Genomic DNA, 15121 nt, shown 5'->3' with positions numbered 1-15121 from the left:
GTCCCACGCTTGTGTAAGTTTCATGTCAAGCGTGTTGACAAGCTTGTTAACACGGATGTGACAAGGTGGAGAGTCATATGGTCTGTACACTTGTCACAAAGTTGCAAACATATCTTGTCTAAAGTTTGTTACAAGCAGGTAACTTTTGTAAGGGTAGGAATGAATATTATATTACCATGCCCTGCCTGTCGCATTTTGATTGGTCGAGCTGAACCACGTGACTGACCACAAATACACAGTATAATGGTCTGTTGACATGCCCGTGAATATGAATAATAAGATTAACAACTCAAAGTATCGTAACTTTACAGCTCAAACGTAAATCATAATCAATCAGAAAATAAAATGGAGCACTTGTGGGCCAAGTTGAGATACTTTTTTTCTGAAAATATCTCCTGATTTGCCAATATTATACAGAAAAGACTGTATTCCATGACATTTCCATGCATGATCTCGCTGGACAACTAGAACACAGTCTCAAAGGGTATTTTGTTCATTTGTGACAAAAGGGAAAAAAACAATAACAACGGCAATTTTCAATGCATTCACTTCAGTGGATGAGATCCTTTTACCTGAGAGTGTCTTCATCATAGACATAGAGTGATAAGTTGTGAAATCCGCTCGGAAGGTGTAACGTGTATTCTTCTCCCCAAAACGGATCCAAGGTTTTCCAGACAGTTGCCGTTCTGTGAATATAACAGACAGTGTTAAAAGCCCTTTCAATAATAGTTCTAAAACTGTTTTTTGTATTCTGCAGAAAATATGCATGGAAATTTTCTCCATGAGGACTTGAAGGAGGCATTACTACCATAGCTTGCAGTACCATATCTGTACCAGTAGACAACGCCATAGCAAGGGAATACAACTTCTATAATCATAAAAAAACCAAAAGTTCCCTTAAAACAGCCCGGCACAAAATTTTAATCTCAAAATTTATGTGCATTATTTGACTTAAACACTAGTCTTCTTTTATATTAATATTGATTTATAGAGCAGTTCTCTTACCCTACCAGTTTATCTGGATCTCTCATATTACAAAATTTGAAAAATCTGATTTTATTTTACATGATTTTTCGGTGAAATATAAACTTCACTTTCCTTACTGCGAAGGTTGGAACATGGTCCTTTAAACTAAATTCTCAATATTTCATTGAGCACAATGAAATATGCTAAAATACACACATTGACAACTTGAAACTAGTTTTAATTGTATTTAGGCATGCTACTGAATACACCTTTCTTTTACCTAGGTTACTGGTTAATTGGGACATTAAAATATTTATCAAAGTAAAACAGGACATGTACATTTTATGTAAATTTATAACTGTCATATCCTGGTAAATTGAAAAAAGACATTAAGACCTGATTTGCAATTATAGCTGGAGCATATATGATACAGAGTTTTTCATAACGGCTTGCTTAATATTACTTCTGAATTCTTTCAAGGTTAGTAGACAACAAAAATATTTTTCCTGACCAGTAAAACATTTACACTATGTCTTGTTATATAATTTTGTGACAACCAATGGTGGAACATTTAGAGAAAATTATGACCTGTAATTTGCAACTCTGGGCAAGGGGCAGGCACTAATGAGCTCTCTAAGCCTTTCTAGTCACAAAACAGCAAACACTGGAATCTTTTTGTCTTGCAACACTGAGAGAAAGGGTATTTGTACAGCCTATTGGGAGATATCATAATCATTAATCGGCTGATAGACACAAATTTTTCAATTAAAGACATGGCTCTTGTCAGTTGAAATTAATACAGTTGCCAAAGAAATTTACAAACGGTCTGCTTGGCTGTCAAATAAGCACCCTCGGTATAATGTCCTTTCAAAGATTTTAGGTGATGCTAGCCTTTACAGTACTTTTGGTTGAAATTTGACTTTTCAATGTACACTAACTCGCTGGTCCATTGTTTGTAGACATGACAACATTTCAAATCACATTCTCCCTGGGTGTCAAAGACTTCTAGCCAACATGGTATGGATGCTCTTGACTTTGTTAGAACTGCATTATTGTTATCACGTTCTCGGTTGCAGTAAATTTTGTTTTAATTGAATCACACAAAATTCCATGTTTTCTGTTAAAAAACCCAAATTCGCTTGAAAAAATTTTACCAGTCAAGTGTGCTCCCAGAAAGACCATCTCAATGACGCATGTCGTTTTGAATCTTAGCTTCTGTCATGTCTGGCATACAAGAAATTTCAGTGCCTTGCATTCACACATACAGTCCAGATCTCAACACATTGAAAAAAAATGATTTTCCTCGAGTACTGGGCAATATATGTGGTGATCAGACACGGTTGCAAAGAAAGTAATCTTAAAGGCAAGTGTTTAGAATTCTCCAAGGCTATTGTCTGAGGTACAGAGGAAAAAAATTTGGGAAAAAAAACTATTCAGGTGTGATTATTACCGCTATTGCAAAATTCAGAAAAATCACGTCATCATTTGTAGAACAAGTGTCATCTCGTCATTTGTCATTCCAGATACTGAAACACAACCTTAAAGCAATGATTGATTAAATAACTCTTATTTAAAAGAACATGTTCTGAAAATGCTACATATAACCATGGTTACGATACCGGCCACCATCATGATGAATTGGTGATATATCACATGTGTATTGATGATCGTATGCTAAAAAGATGAGAATTTCAGATAAATCTTTTTGTAGATTCTTTCTGATCCCGAAAAACCATCCATAGCATTCTTATTGATTGCGAGCTGGGTGAGCTCACCCTTATACTTTCCAATGTAATCAGCATATTGCCATGAAATATTTATTTGAACAGCAATGTTTCTGCACATCCTCAAAACAAATAATCAATATTAGTCCCAGTTTTTTTAAAGCACTGGCATCTCTTTGCGGTATCTGCAGTGCAAATCTTCCATTCTGTTCCAGAATGATGATTTACTTGGCACTCATATTTCAAATTTCCAGTTGTAGCACTTTACCCATTTCAGGTTTACCTTCTCAATAGCAGAATTTATGACTCACTGCAGGTGTCAAAATTTATACATGACAATTAGGTAAATTGATTTATTCTCACTACTCTCAGAGAAAATCTACAAATATTATGTCACAGTTTATAATTTACCCATAATGCACCAACAGTACTTCTGTGTCTCAATTTAGCAGGCTAGGTTTTATTTTTTCAAAACTTTGAATCCTCTGGGTTTCTGTGTTTAAGTAGATCTGAAATATCCATTTGTTTAATGTTGCAGTCTATTCTGCCGGTAGAATGAAATGAAATTCCGCTTTATGAAAAAAGAAAATTAATTAGTATCGTAAATAATAAAAAAATTTTAACTCAGCAATTTTGCATCCATTGTACAAATTTAAATGAAATATTGTAATGATAGTTTTTTTCACACCACTTTAATTTGACTGATACACTAGATGTGTAAAGTTGCCCTTATGATTATGGTAGTAAGAAAAGAATTTTTCTTGTAAATCTCACAGCATAATTCTGAGCAGAGAGTATTGAGAGTGAGTACAGCCTGATGAATTGACAAGTAACATTTTAATCAGATGGGTAGTATAAATGATGGTTTACTAACATTATGTTGAAACTTAGTGCTGTGCATACACATTCACCAAAGTTTTTAAATATTTATTTCAGTATTATACAACTTGCAGTTAACTGCAGCAGCCAATGAAAACAAACTCCACTTATTCTCGCATTTCACATTCTGCAGACAGTCTGACAAATAATTCATTAAGAACTGTGATCTTCATTGTCATAGTGGTACTTGTAATACCCGATAATTCATCAAAATTCCTGGAACTTACGTCAGAGAAGAGAAAAGATCTCATGCATCATTTCATTTTATGAACTAGTTTTATCGAAATTATGCCAGGGTCAATGACTTAGGATTACATTTTACAGCTGAAACAAATTAGCAGGGATTTAAAATTCATCCAATTTTCATAATCCCACTCATTCCCAGTATAAAAACTGTCTCCAGAGTGATCATAACGGATAAAACAACTGGTATGTTCATTTTTTGATGAACTTTCAAATCAAAACTTCCTTGCACAAGTTCCAGTTGCTTTGATTTCTTCAAGCTCAATTGTTCTATGACATCTAGCCCCTGGACATTTACCCACATGGACGCTGTATTGTACAACCTTACATGTTTAACATGTTCACATCCCCCCTCCCAAAACCTCCCCATTCCCTGTAATTGCCTGTATACAGGCACAGGCGGCCCAGACGTATTGAGTTTTTCTCACTATTTTCTCTATCAGTTCCTCTCCTTTTCTTCATGCTCTGACTGATCAGAGTAAATAAAATAATGATTATATAACCTAACCTAGCCTCTGGACTCTTTACCTATTTTACACCCCATTACAAGGCCGTTTATCTCTCCTATACACGTCTGGGCCGCCTGTGATACAGGTCTATAATCACCACTGATAACATGGGTTTGGGCCAAACCATGGTGGTGAAAGGGTTAACCCTAGCCTCAACTGGTGGGTTTGGAATGTCCAACATGTTTAACACCATCCTGATACCCCTTAATTAAATTTGTATTTATTTATTTATTTTGACATAAATTTCTTATATTCTTGAGATTCAATGCAAAATGGGTGCAACAGATTAATTCAACAAATCTAGGATGGTAAAAAAAGGATGTGATAAAAATGATACAGTTAAATGTTGTACCTTATGCACTTACATTTTGCTAAAGTATACAATTTTTTTCTTTCAGCGCTACATATTTTTTTTATTTTTCTCTTTAACGGATATATATTTAGGTATATTTCAACAATACATGCACTACAGACGCTAAAATCATTACGCAAATATTGATCATGTCAAATTCAAATTAATAGATGGTCTCGACCAAAATCATTTAATTTGTGTTAGGATCATGAATTAAAAAACCTAAGTTTCCTGAAACATGAGGGAGACACCAGAAATGGGAATAAATTTATAGCATATGCACTGACAAAGAAATTAAAAGGACCTATCTCCACCCAAAATCATGAGACATCTTTGCAATTCTGATGCAAAATTATGCACATAAAAGAGTAGAGATACATACGTCAATATGTACAAGTTTTCCTTACTCAATATGGCTGGTATATAAAATATGCCTTGTTTCCTTTCACAGTAATATTTCCTGCGAGACAATTATACGCTTGTTAAACTCCATCACAGCCTGTTATCCCTCCTTGAGAGGATTGGCAATTTGTGGGCACACTGTTCCACCCCAGGGGTCGTGGATCAATCAAAATGAGTCTAAAGTAGCCTTATGAGATCATCTATGGTAGAGTGTTAGAGCAGTCTGATCTGAAGATAAGATAATTTACTGACTGGACGTCAGACAGATTTCACCTTTCATCATCCAACTCCCCTAATTGTTCTAATTGTTTTGATTACCAAATGCCTCCATTCTATTACTATTTTGTATGATAACTCTTTAGGGAATTTAGTAATTGCAAATTGCACACCACTTGAAAACTGACTGTCCAGAGACCAATATCAAAATAAATCGAGTGGGTTGCGATTTGCTATAAAGTGGCCATGCTTTTGTTTTCACTTTCAGTCGGTTTCATCAGTTTTTCCATCAGACTAGGCGAAACAATCAGAGGTCATGTACAATGGTCCGACTCATTATATGTACAAAACTGCATGCTTCCTTTTGTTTGGTTTTTTTTTTTCCTCAAATTGAATCCATTCACTAGCTGTACAATATATCACTGAATATGAAAATGTAGGACAACTTAGTATCATTTCTCCCTCTTTAAACCCCTACAATCACAAAAATTTGGTATAACTCCTATTGATTTCCACAGTCCGTAAAATTGGACCTCTGTATTTTGAAATGGGGTGAAAGGAGTAATATTTACTTTCACAAGATTTAGGATATAGGGAAGAGCAGATTGTGACATCCAAAAACCCTATGAGTATTCAATGATCAAATCTACTGTGATTTTGACAAAAAGCATGCATTTAGACTAATGTAGAGTTCCCCCCTTTTTTAATAACCTAAAGTAAATATTGCTTTAACATGTATTGCCATTAATGTCATTGAGAATTTCTGATTCCCATATAGGGTGCAATTGTGATTTGAAAGTGAATTTACACTGCATTGTCCGAATCAGTGTGTTCTCCAGGTTTCTCTCTTCGAGGGAATATCAATATGCAATTATGCAGATCATTGTTTTCAAGGTATAAGCAAGTTAGGGTATAGCATGGATCAAATATCAAATTAAGGTTATAGCATGGATCAAATATCAAATTAAGGTTATAGCATGGATCAATATCAAACAATTCATCGTTGATGACACAGTCCCCGCTTGTCCATTTTGTTATAATCTTTGGTGTCTAGGTAGCTGTGGAATGACATTGATGCAACGGGTGCATCAGGCCTGTGACTTGCATAATAAAGTAATCTGAGGAACGTTCAATAAAAGACTCATCTCTGCCGGTGTTGACCACTAAAGGAACTTTTGATTACATCACACATAATGATGCCCTCACTGCCTCTAGTGTCATGACAGCACATACTATACACATGGTTTGGTGGAATTTTCGCAATGGTATGGGATCGGGTATGTTGTTGTAATCAGCCATTTGGATCATATAATGAAACAAATTAATGTGCACAAGAATGCAGCCATATCACGTTTAAACAAAATCAGTCCATTGAAGGACAGTGACCTATGTTTATAAAATTGAAATCAAATGGCTGTCTATTGACCATATGGATTGTAGCACAAAATTAGTAGACATGCATAAGTATGCCATAGTACTTTATCTTTGTACCAAGTCTCAACAACATTGGATAAGGAATATTTGCATATGATTAAGCCTCAAAGACATGAAAAAATCCAAAAATGACAATCTGGCAGCCATATTGGAACATGTCACGAAGTAAATTGACATGTATACATGTATGTGTGCCATCCGAAGTGCTTGATCTTTGTGCCAAGTTTGGACAAAATGGGTTTAATGACCTTTGAATTATGCTTCAAAGACATGCAAAATTCCAACAAAATGGCAGTTCTGCAGCCATATTGGATCCTATCGCAAGGTTAATTGATACATGCATATGTATGCCATAGTGCTTTGCCTTTGTGCCAAGTTTGAACAAAATCAGTTCAAGGATGTTTGAGTTATGGTTCAGAGACATGAGAAAATCGCAAAAAAATGGACGCCTGTCGGCCATATTGGATCATATCATGAAATAAAGTGGCGTTCATATGAAGGGCATAATGTTTTGCTTTTGTGCCAAATTTGAACAGAATCGGTTCAAGGATGTCTGAGTTATGGTCCAAAGACATGAAAAATCGCAACAAAATGGCTGCCTCACACCCATATTGGATCGTATCGCAAAATAATTTACATGCACATGAAGGCCATAGTGTTATGCCTTTGTGCCAAGTTTTAACAGAATCTGTTCAAGGATGTCTGAGTTATGATCCAAAAACATGAAAGATCCCAACAAAATGGCCGCCTCACGCCCATATTGGATCGTATTGCAATATAATTTGACAAGCATACGTAGGCCATAGTGTTATGCCTTTGTGCAAAGTTTGAACAGAATCTGTTCAAGGATATTTGAGTTATGGTTCAAAGACATGAAAAAATCGCAAACAAAATGGCCGCCTCGCGGCCATGTTGGATCGTATCGCAAAATAATTTGACATGCACATGTAGGCCATAGTGTTATGCCTTTGTGCCAAGGTTGAACAGAATATGTTCAAGGATGTCTGAGTTATGGTCCAAAGACATGAAAAATCGCAACAAAATGGCCGCCTCGCGCCCATATTGGATCGTATCGTGATATAATTTAACATGGATATAAAGCCATAGTGTTATGCCTTTGTGTTAAGTTTGAACAGAATCTGTTCAAGGATGTTTGAGTTATGGTCCAAAGACATGAAAAATCGCAACAAAATGGCCGCCTCGCGGCCATATTGGATCGTATCACAAAATAAATCGACGTGCATCTGTAGGTCATAGTGCTATGCCTTTGTGCCGAGTTTGAACGAAATTGGTTCAGCAGTGTCTGAGAAACTGTTGATGACGGACGGACGGACGGACGGACGGACGGACGGACGGACGGACGCACAGACGGGACCCAATCTATAAGTCCCCGCCGGACTTCGTCCGCGGGGACTAATTAAGGTTATAGCATGGATCAAATATCAAATTAAGATTATAGCATGGATCAAATATCAAATTAAGGTTATAGCATGGATCAAATATCAAATTAAGGTTATAGTATGTATCAAATATCAAATTAAGGTTTTACGCGTGGATCAAATATCAAATTAAGGTTATATAGCACAGATCAAATATCAAATTAAGGTTATAGCACAGATCAAATATTAAATTAAGGTTATAGCATGGATCTAATATCAAATTAAGGTTATAGCATGATCAAATATCAAATTAAGGTTATAGCATGGATCAAATATCAAATTAAGGTTATAGCATGGATCAAATATCAAATTAAGGTTATAGCATGGATCAAATATCAAATTAAGGTTATAGCATGGATCAAATATCAAATTAAGGTTATAGCATGGATCAAATAACACATTAAGGTAACAGTATTGATCAAATATCAAATTAAGGTTATAGCATGGATCAAATATCAAATAAAGGTTATAGCATGGATGATTATAGCATGGATCAAGGCATTCTCTGGTTTCTTGCTATTGTATGTATACATTTACTTAATTTGTATAATTTGAAGCTTACCCAAATAATTCAAACTTCATATCGGTTCAAAGACAGTTTTGTAATCAAAAGGTAAACTTTGCCTGACACTTTCAGCTATAGATTATTGATTCATATTACAAACACTAGGGTAGAATGTGCCTCGGCGACAGACATTCGGTGCCTCAAACTTTTAGAATTCTTTTTTGATATACCACTTGTGGTGGTTCATTTTAAAGCTCTTAGTATAAGAAAAAGTTTAACCATCTTAGTTTTTTGAAACCCCGAAAATTTTATTTCTCTTCATAGAGTTAACACAAGGATGGTGGCCATTTTGAATTTCAAACATCAGTAAATCTGGAGTTATTTGTTTCTCTAGTACCAAATTTTGCACAGTGACTCTCGTTTTTCAATCTTGATTTTGAAATAGAATGGTATAAAGAGTCCTTGAGGAAAATTTGTCCAAAAGTTTAAGTCTTTCGCTTTTGAGGCACATTACTACCTTATGGGGCAAAGAGATCAATGCAAAAACCAAATTTCAAATATAATAAAATTTAACTCAAGATATTGTTTCACTAACATTAAAACCATGAAGAGCAAGTTTAAGAAAGAAAATGTACATTTTAGCCACTGTTGAATGGAGCGATAAACTTATATACGGATGGGAGACATATGTTGTTCAATTCAGTTTCCGAATAATTGTGCAAATATTTATGTGACAAACTACAGTCCATTAAAATATCTGTAATATGTGGGTGTTCTTCAGCAATTACAAGTTACAAGTCAGAGATAATTATTATCCACAAATCTTCTGCCAACATAAAAGGATGAATAAACTGTAACAGTTAATCCAAAATTTATCGCCAATTCTGTAAAATTTCAAATATCTACACTTACTTTGTCACTGGTATTGGGAAAATAAAGAGAGAATACAAGTACACATATTGATAAATTTATATTACAAGTGAGGGATTTAATCTTGTAGGTTTTTGGAGAAGGAAGACGCAGTGAAAAACTGCAAAATACCAGGTATTTTATTCTGTAATACAGACAACATAAAGTTTTACTTCAACCAACGGAAAGAGTTCTCTTTTACGATCGCAAGCAAAATGTTATTGCCTGGGGATAAGAAAATCAAATATTCACTCTCTGCGATTGCTTTTTTCCCAACCATATCACAGATGTAAGGTCAGCGAGTAGAATTCATCATTTCTAAATTAGAGTTCTAAAACTGAAGACAGGGTCCGACACATAAAAGAGACTGGATGACAATTTCCTGCATTCTTTTTCAATCCACTCAGAGCTGTATTCAAAAATTATCCGACTGCAGCTTTTCAGCGGGCAATTAACTAACTGACTGAGCCGGAGACGGTATTTTGTCGTTTTAGAAATTCAAAGTGGCTGCACCCAGTGTAGCATTATATTGTTTCCACTTTAAGTGATGAGTATTTTCCCTCCTTCAGGCCTAGCTTCAGGAAACAGTGCTGATTGTCTGTCCCGAAACTCTTCCAGTTTAATAGCATAACAGCAGGTTATCACATGAATCAGACAGAACACATGCAAAGCAAACATAGTGGATGAGACCCACTCGGCACTGCATATTTGTTTGAATATACTGCTGTTTCTGTGTTTCCGCAAATACTAGATTTAAAATTCAGCTCACAGTGCTTCAAAGGAATAAAGTTCAAATAATTTTCATGCAACATCTGAAATATATATCAAATCTTGTGACATGCTTGCACAAGACAGGCTAATACATAGCTTCATACTTTTATGGCTCTGAAATCATAACTTTTTGATGTTTTTCCAGTGCTTTTGTTCTGTTTGTCAAATACAATCTCTTTTACTTTCCGAAACATCACAATAACATGTTTACATACAGTTTCAATTTATTCATAGCCTGCATGTACCAGTATATGTGTGTGGATGATGATTTTACCATTATCCTTTACAACTGGATTCTGGTCCAGGCTCATTTGACAACAATGACATTTGCATATTGTATTCAGTGTGTTGTGCTGATGCTTTGTGTTTCAATACAATACAGGGAGAAGTCTCAACAAGATAAAAATATCATCCAATCCAGTGTTTTTGCTAAGGTTGGGGAACATAAATGATTTGGGAGCCCTGGTTACATTTCTGCTGTCCCCTAAATCTGATTGCATTGATATATACCAGGGGGAACCCAGTCGGTAAAATGACTAGGGAACCCCCGCAACATTCACCTACTTCAACAAACACACTGCAATGGTACTGCTATCGTGTTTTTAATCATTTTCATGTATAAAGTGAAATGTTACAAATTTCACATTTGGAAGAAGTCCCCAGTACTTTAAACGTCTTTCTGGAATTTGCGATGTTTTTTTAAAATCTACATATACACTCACGCTATTTCTAACAAATACACAGGTTATTTGTCTTTCTTGGGATAAAAAAATATTTAATTCTTGCCATCCCATATGCCATTCTTCTTCATTAACATAGCATCTTAACACATGCTGGTAGAAAATTAATTTCCATTTTCAATCAAAACTTACTACAGTCCATTTCGATAAAATCCGCTTTCCATCGCAAAAACTCAACCAGCATATATTAAGTGCAAGTGCATTTTGAAAATCTCTGCACTGCAGAAGATTTATTTCAGCAACAGAAATTTGGTCCAACAACATTCAATGTCTCAGTGATATTCATTCCATTCTAACATAATTAGTCTTTTAAGACGTACGACACCAGGGGAAATCGCTTGGTAGTCACTCCTCATGCAAACCTTTGACAGACTCTTGAACAATCGCTTTCCTCCGTTTCAACATTTGGCAAGGGATTAAATAATTGATGCCTCTGAAAGCAATCTATTCCCACAACTCTCACTGTAGCCAAGCCATCCATAACCCTGGGGCTTGGCCTTCTTCCTTGATTAAAACCATAAAAAAACCCTTACTACTGCACTGTATGCTCGTACATTTGATTGAAATTCTTCTTGAAGATATCATCACATTGCTGCAGGGTCTGTTTAATGGTTCTATTAGCTCTGTCAACTGGGTAACATCTGAGCCAATACTTTAGCAATATGTGACATTTTTACCTAGGCCTCAGTTCATTTCTGTTAAATCCTATACAATGTCCTTTCATGTGACAAAGACATTGTTCCTTGACAATAATTTGTTAGTTTCCCAGCTGTTGGTACAAAAAGTGGATAACTTCTGCATATAATTATGAAATGCTTATTGCACATGCATGGACCTTTCATCTCCTCGCAGTCCCTAAATATAAATTTGTGTTCAGTTGGATTGACTAATAAAAACCAGTTTTGCGTTGAGGTAACTAGTTGGTGAAGATGTTTGTATAAGGATACTGTTGCTATGTCTTATCTGGCAGATTAGCAAGTGTACATATATGTGAAATATACACAGATGTCGAGGCAGGTGTTTCGGGCCAAGTCACAGGGGGTAAAGATGCTAAAATTAAATGACAGGAACAGCCTATATAATGCTGCTGGCGATATTTCAGACTTCACCGTATTACTGTGGGTAATGAGAGTTGGTTACGGAAATGAGCAGTTAAAGTTCTATCCCAGAGCCCACACTGTCAAACTGATACATGTTTTATAACTATAAGAAACTGAAACTTGTACGGTAGTATCCTGCATAAATCATGCAAACATGTTTATAAAATTTGCACCTACATGATTCTTTGCAGAATTCAAGTCGATCTCCATTAAATAACATGTAAATATATATTTTTGAGTGCAAATTTTAGGGGGTTCTAAAATTTGACAAATTCTTGTTTTTTCAGACTTTTTGCAGGATACATACTATTTTTCCTCCATATTTACACTTTCTTATTTGCCAACCTTCATATCAATATATTCTTTCCAAAATTAGCAAGCATGCAAAAACATTTGTTTTTCAATTTTTGCTTTGTAAATTTTTTCCTATTTGACCATCCCTCCCAAGATGTAATGGTCCATCCCTAAGGTTAATGCTCACAGCATTTTATACACACTGATGTAAGTTTTCAGTAGGAATCACCCTTGATGATTTATCAGTAGATTTCAACATCTGCCAATATAACTGAGGGATTGTATATTTAATATGCATCTATTTAAAGGTATATGTGCCTTGAAAGTAAAAGATTTAAACTTTAGTTCAAGTTTTCCTCAAGGAATCTTTCAACCATTCACTTTCAATGAACTCCACTTACAGACAATCAATGTTCAACAAATCTGAAATTTTGGCAAACCATAAGTCATTCATGGATAATTTAAATATTACAACAAAGGATGACCATAATAAGTTGCCTAGCTTATACTGGATACCAAAGCTCCACAAAACACCTTACAAAGCTAGGTTTATCGCAGGATCTTCAAAATGTTCAACAACAGAGTTATCGAAGATACTGACTTCTGTTCTTTGTACTGTTAAACGGGGACTTCAAGCATACTGTGATGTTGTCTTTTCTCGGAGTGGTATAAATCAAATGTGGATATTAAAAAATTCGAAGGAACTCTTGGAAAATTTGAAATCAAGATCTGTTTCAAAAATAACATCTATTAAAACTTTCGATTTTTCCACATTGTATACCACAATACCACATGATAATTGAAAGAACGCTTGAAAAACATTATCAACCAAGCATTTTTCTACAAAAACGGTTCACGCCGTTACAAATATGTGGTATTAGGGTATAATTCTACATATTTTGTTAAAAATATTACTAACGCTAAGGTGTTTTATACCGAGAAAGACATTATCAGTATGCTTGATTTCCTCATTGACAACATATTTGTTGAATTTGGAGGACACATTTTCCAACAGTGTATAGGAATTCCCATGGGCACTAACTGTGCTCCCTTACTTGCCGACTTATTTCTGTTCTCATACGAGGCAGAATTTATCAAGAACCTTATCAAGCAGAAAAAGGTCTCTGTAGCTCGTACTTTCAACCTTACATTTAGATACATAGATGATGTTATTTCATTGAATAACTCTGAATTCAGTAAATATCTCGCTATGATTTATCCTCCAGAATTGGAGATTAAAGAAACTACAGAAACGGCCTCTTCTGCTTCATATCTGGACATTTTACTTGAATTTGACTCTAATGGTCACCTTTCTACTAGGCTATATGACAAGAGAGATGATTTCAACTTTAGTATAATCAATTTTCCACACCTCATCAGTAATATTCCACTCTCACCTGCTTATGGAGTACACATTTCCCAGCTTATTCGATATGCAAGAGCATGCAGTTCATATGGTGATTTTGTAGAGAGACATGGCCATCTCTCTTACAAACTGTTAAATCAAGGTTACACCAGAGCAAGACTTGTCTCTACATTCAAACGCTTTTTTGGCATGTATCGCAAGCTGGTAGATAAATACAATATCTCTCTTCGACAAATGATCACTGATGGCATCGGTGACATGGGGCCTTAGTTAGTGACCACTACCTATCTGACTTACAGATTGATATATGGCGGGTGCTACATGTGGGGCAGGATGCGCTTACTATTTTCGAAACACCTGACATCACTTCTTGGTCTTTTGGCCAGAGGTCCATATATCTTTCTTTCATGAATTTGACTTTGTTTGTGTACCGTCTATTTACTGTCTGTTCTGTGCTGTTTTGTGTCTATGTTTACAACTATTGTCTTACAAATTTTGACCTAGTGTTATTGGATTATGGATTGGTATGATTGCGATTATTTTTCAAAATCGAGAATAAAAATCTGGGGGTTACAGTGCAAATTTTGGAACTAGAGAAACAAATTACCCAAGATTTACCGAAATTTGAAATTCAAAATGGCCGTCATCCCTGTGTTAACTCTATGGAGAAAAATTAAATATTTGATTTTCAAAAAACAAGACGTTGAAAGTTTTTCAACTCAAAGGGCTCCAAAATAAATGCCAATAAGTGATAGATCAGAAAAGAAAGTTTGGGGGTTCAAATATCTGTCCCTGAGGCGCATTCTCCCTTAACACTGCCACGTATATTGCTATTTCATGGACTTAGTCTGATGGACAAGCAGTGCGTGCAAAATTAGAAGTTTGACGGACAAGCAGTGCGTGCAAAATTTACAAGTTCGACAGACAAGCAGTGCGTGCAAAATTACAACTTTCGGTATACTTCTTTAAATATCCCATAAATTGAGTGAAAGACATCAGAATCATTACGTGACATAGCAGATTCAAAGGATCTTCAGAAAACCAATGGGAAATACACATACATTAAGTGGATATATTTCCAAAACTAATAAACCTGTAGAAGTGCTACACAATTCAATAAAGATATTTCAGTGAGAATATATTGCCACATTAAAAAAGGAAGAATCATTGACAGAGTACCATATATCCATGTCTTTCTAGCCAGTTGAGTCGTAGCATTATTGAGACTGAAATTAATTGGTCTACAGATTACACAAATAAACATTAAGTAAT

General features: G+C 35.3%; 1 protein-coding gene across 4 annotated transcripts in view; it reads right to left on the bottom strand.

The window, feature by feature from the left end:
- The window catches only part of LOC139145004 (rasGAP-activating-like protein 1), a 105215-nt gene that overhangs the window by 57650 nt on the left and 32444 nt on the right, over positions 1-15121 (bottom strand). For all 4 annotated transcript variants that reach the window (XM_070715890.1, XM_070715892.1, XM_070715893.1 and 1 more), the window contains exon 3: positions 573-686. In XM_070715890.1, the coding sequence (XP_070571991.1) occupies positions 573-686 (114 nt within the window). The remainder of the gene's footprint in view (positions 1-572; positions 687-15121) is intronic.

Source organism: Ptychodera flava, chromosome 12, assembly GCF_041260155.1.
Source record: "Ptychodera flava strain L36383 chromosome 12, AS_Pfla_20210202, whole genome shotgun sequence".
Taxonomy (NCBI): domain Eukaryota; kingdom Metazoa; phylum Hemichordata; class Enteropneusta; family Ptychoderidae; genus Ptychodera; species Ptychodera flava.
This window is presented reverse-complemented; position numbering and strand designations above follow the sequence as displayed.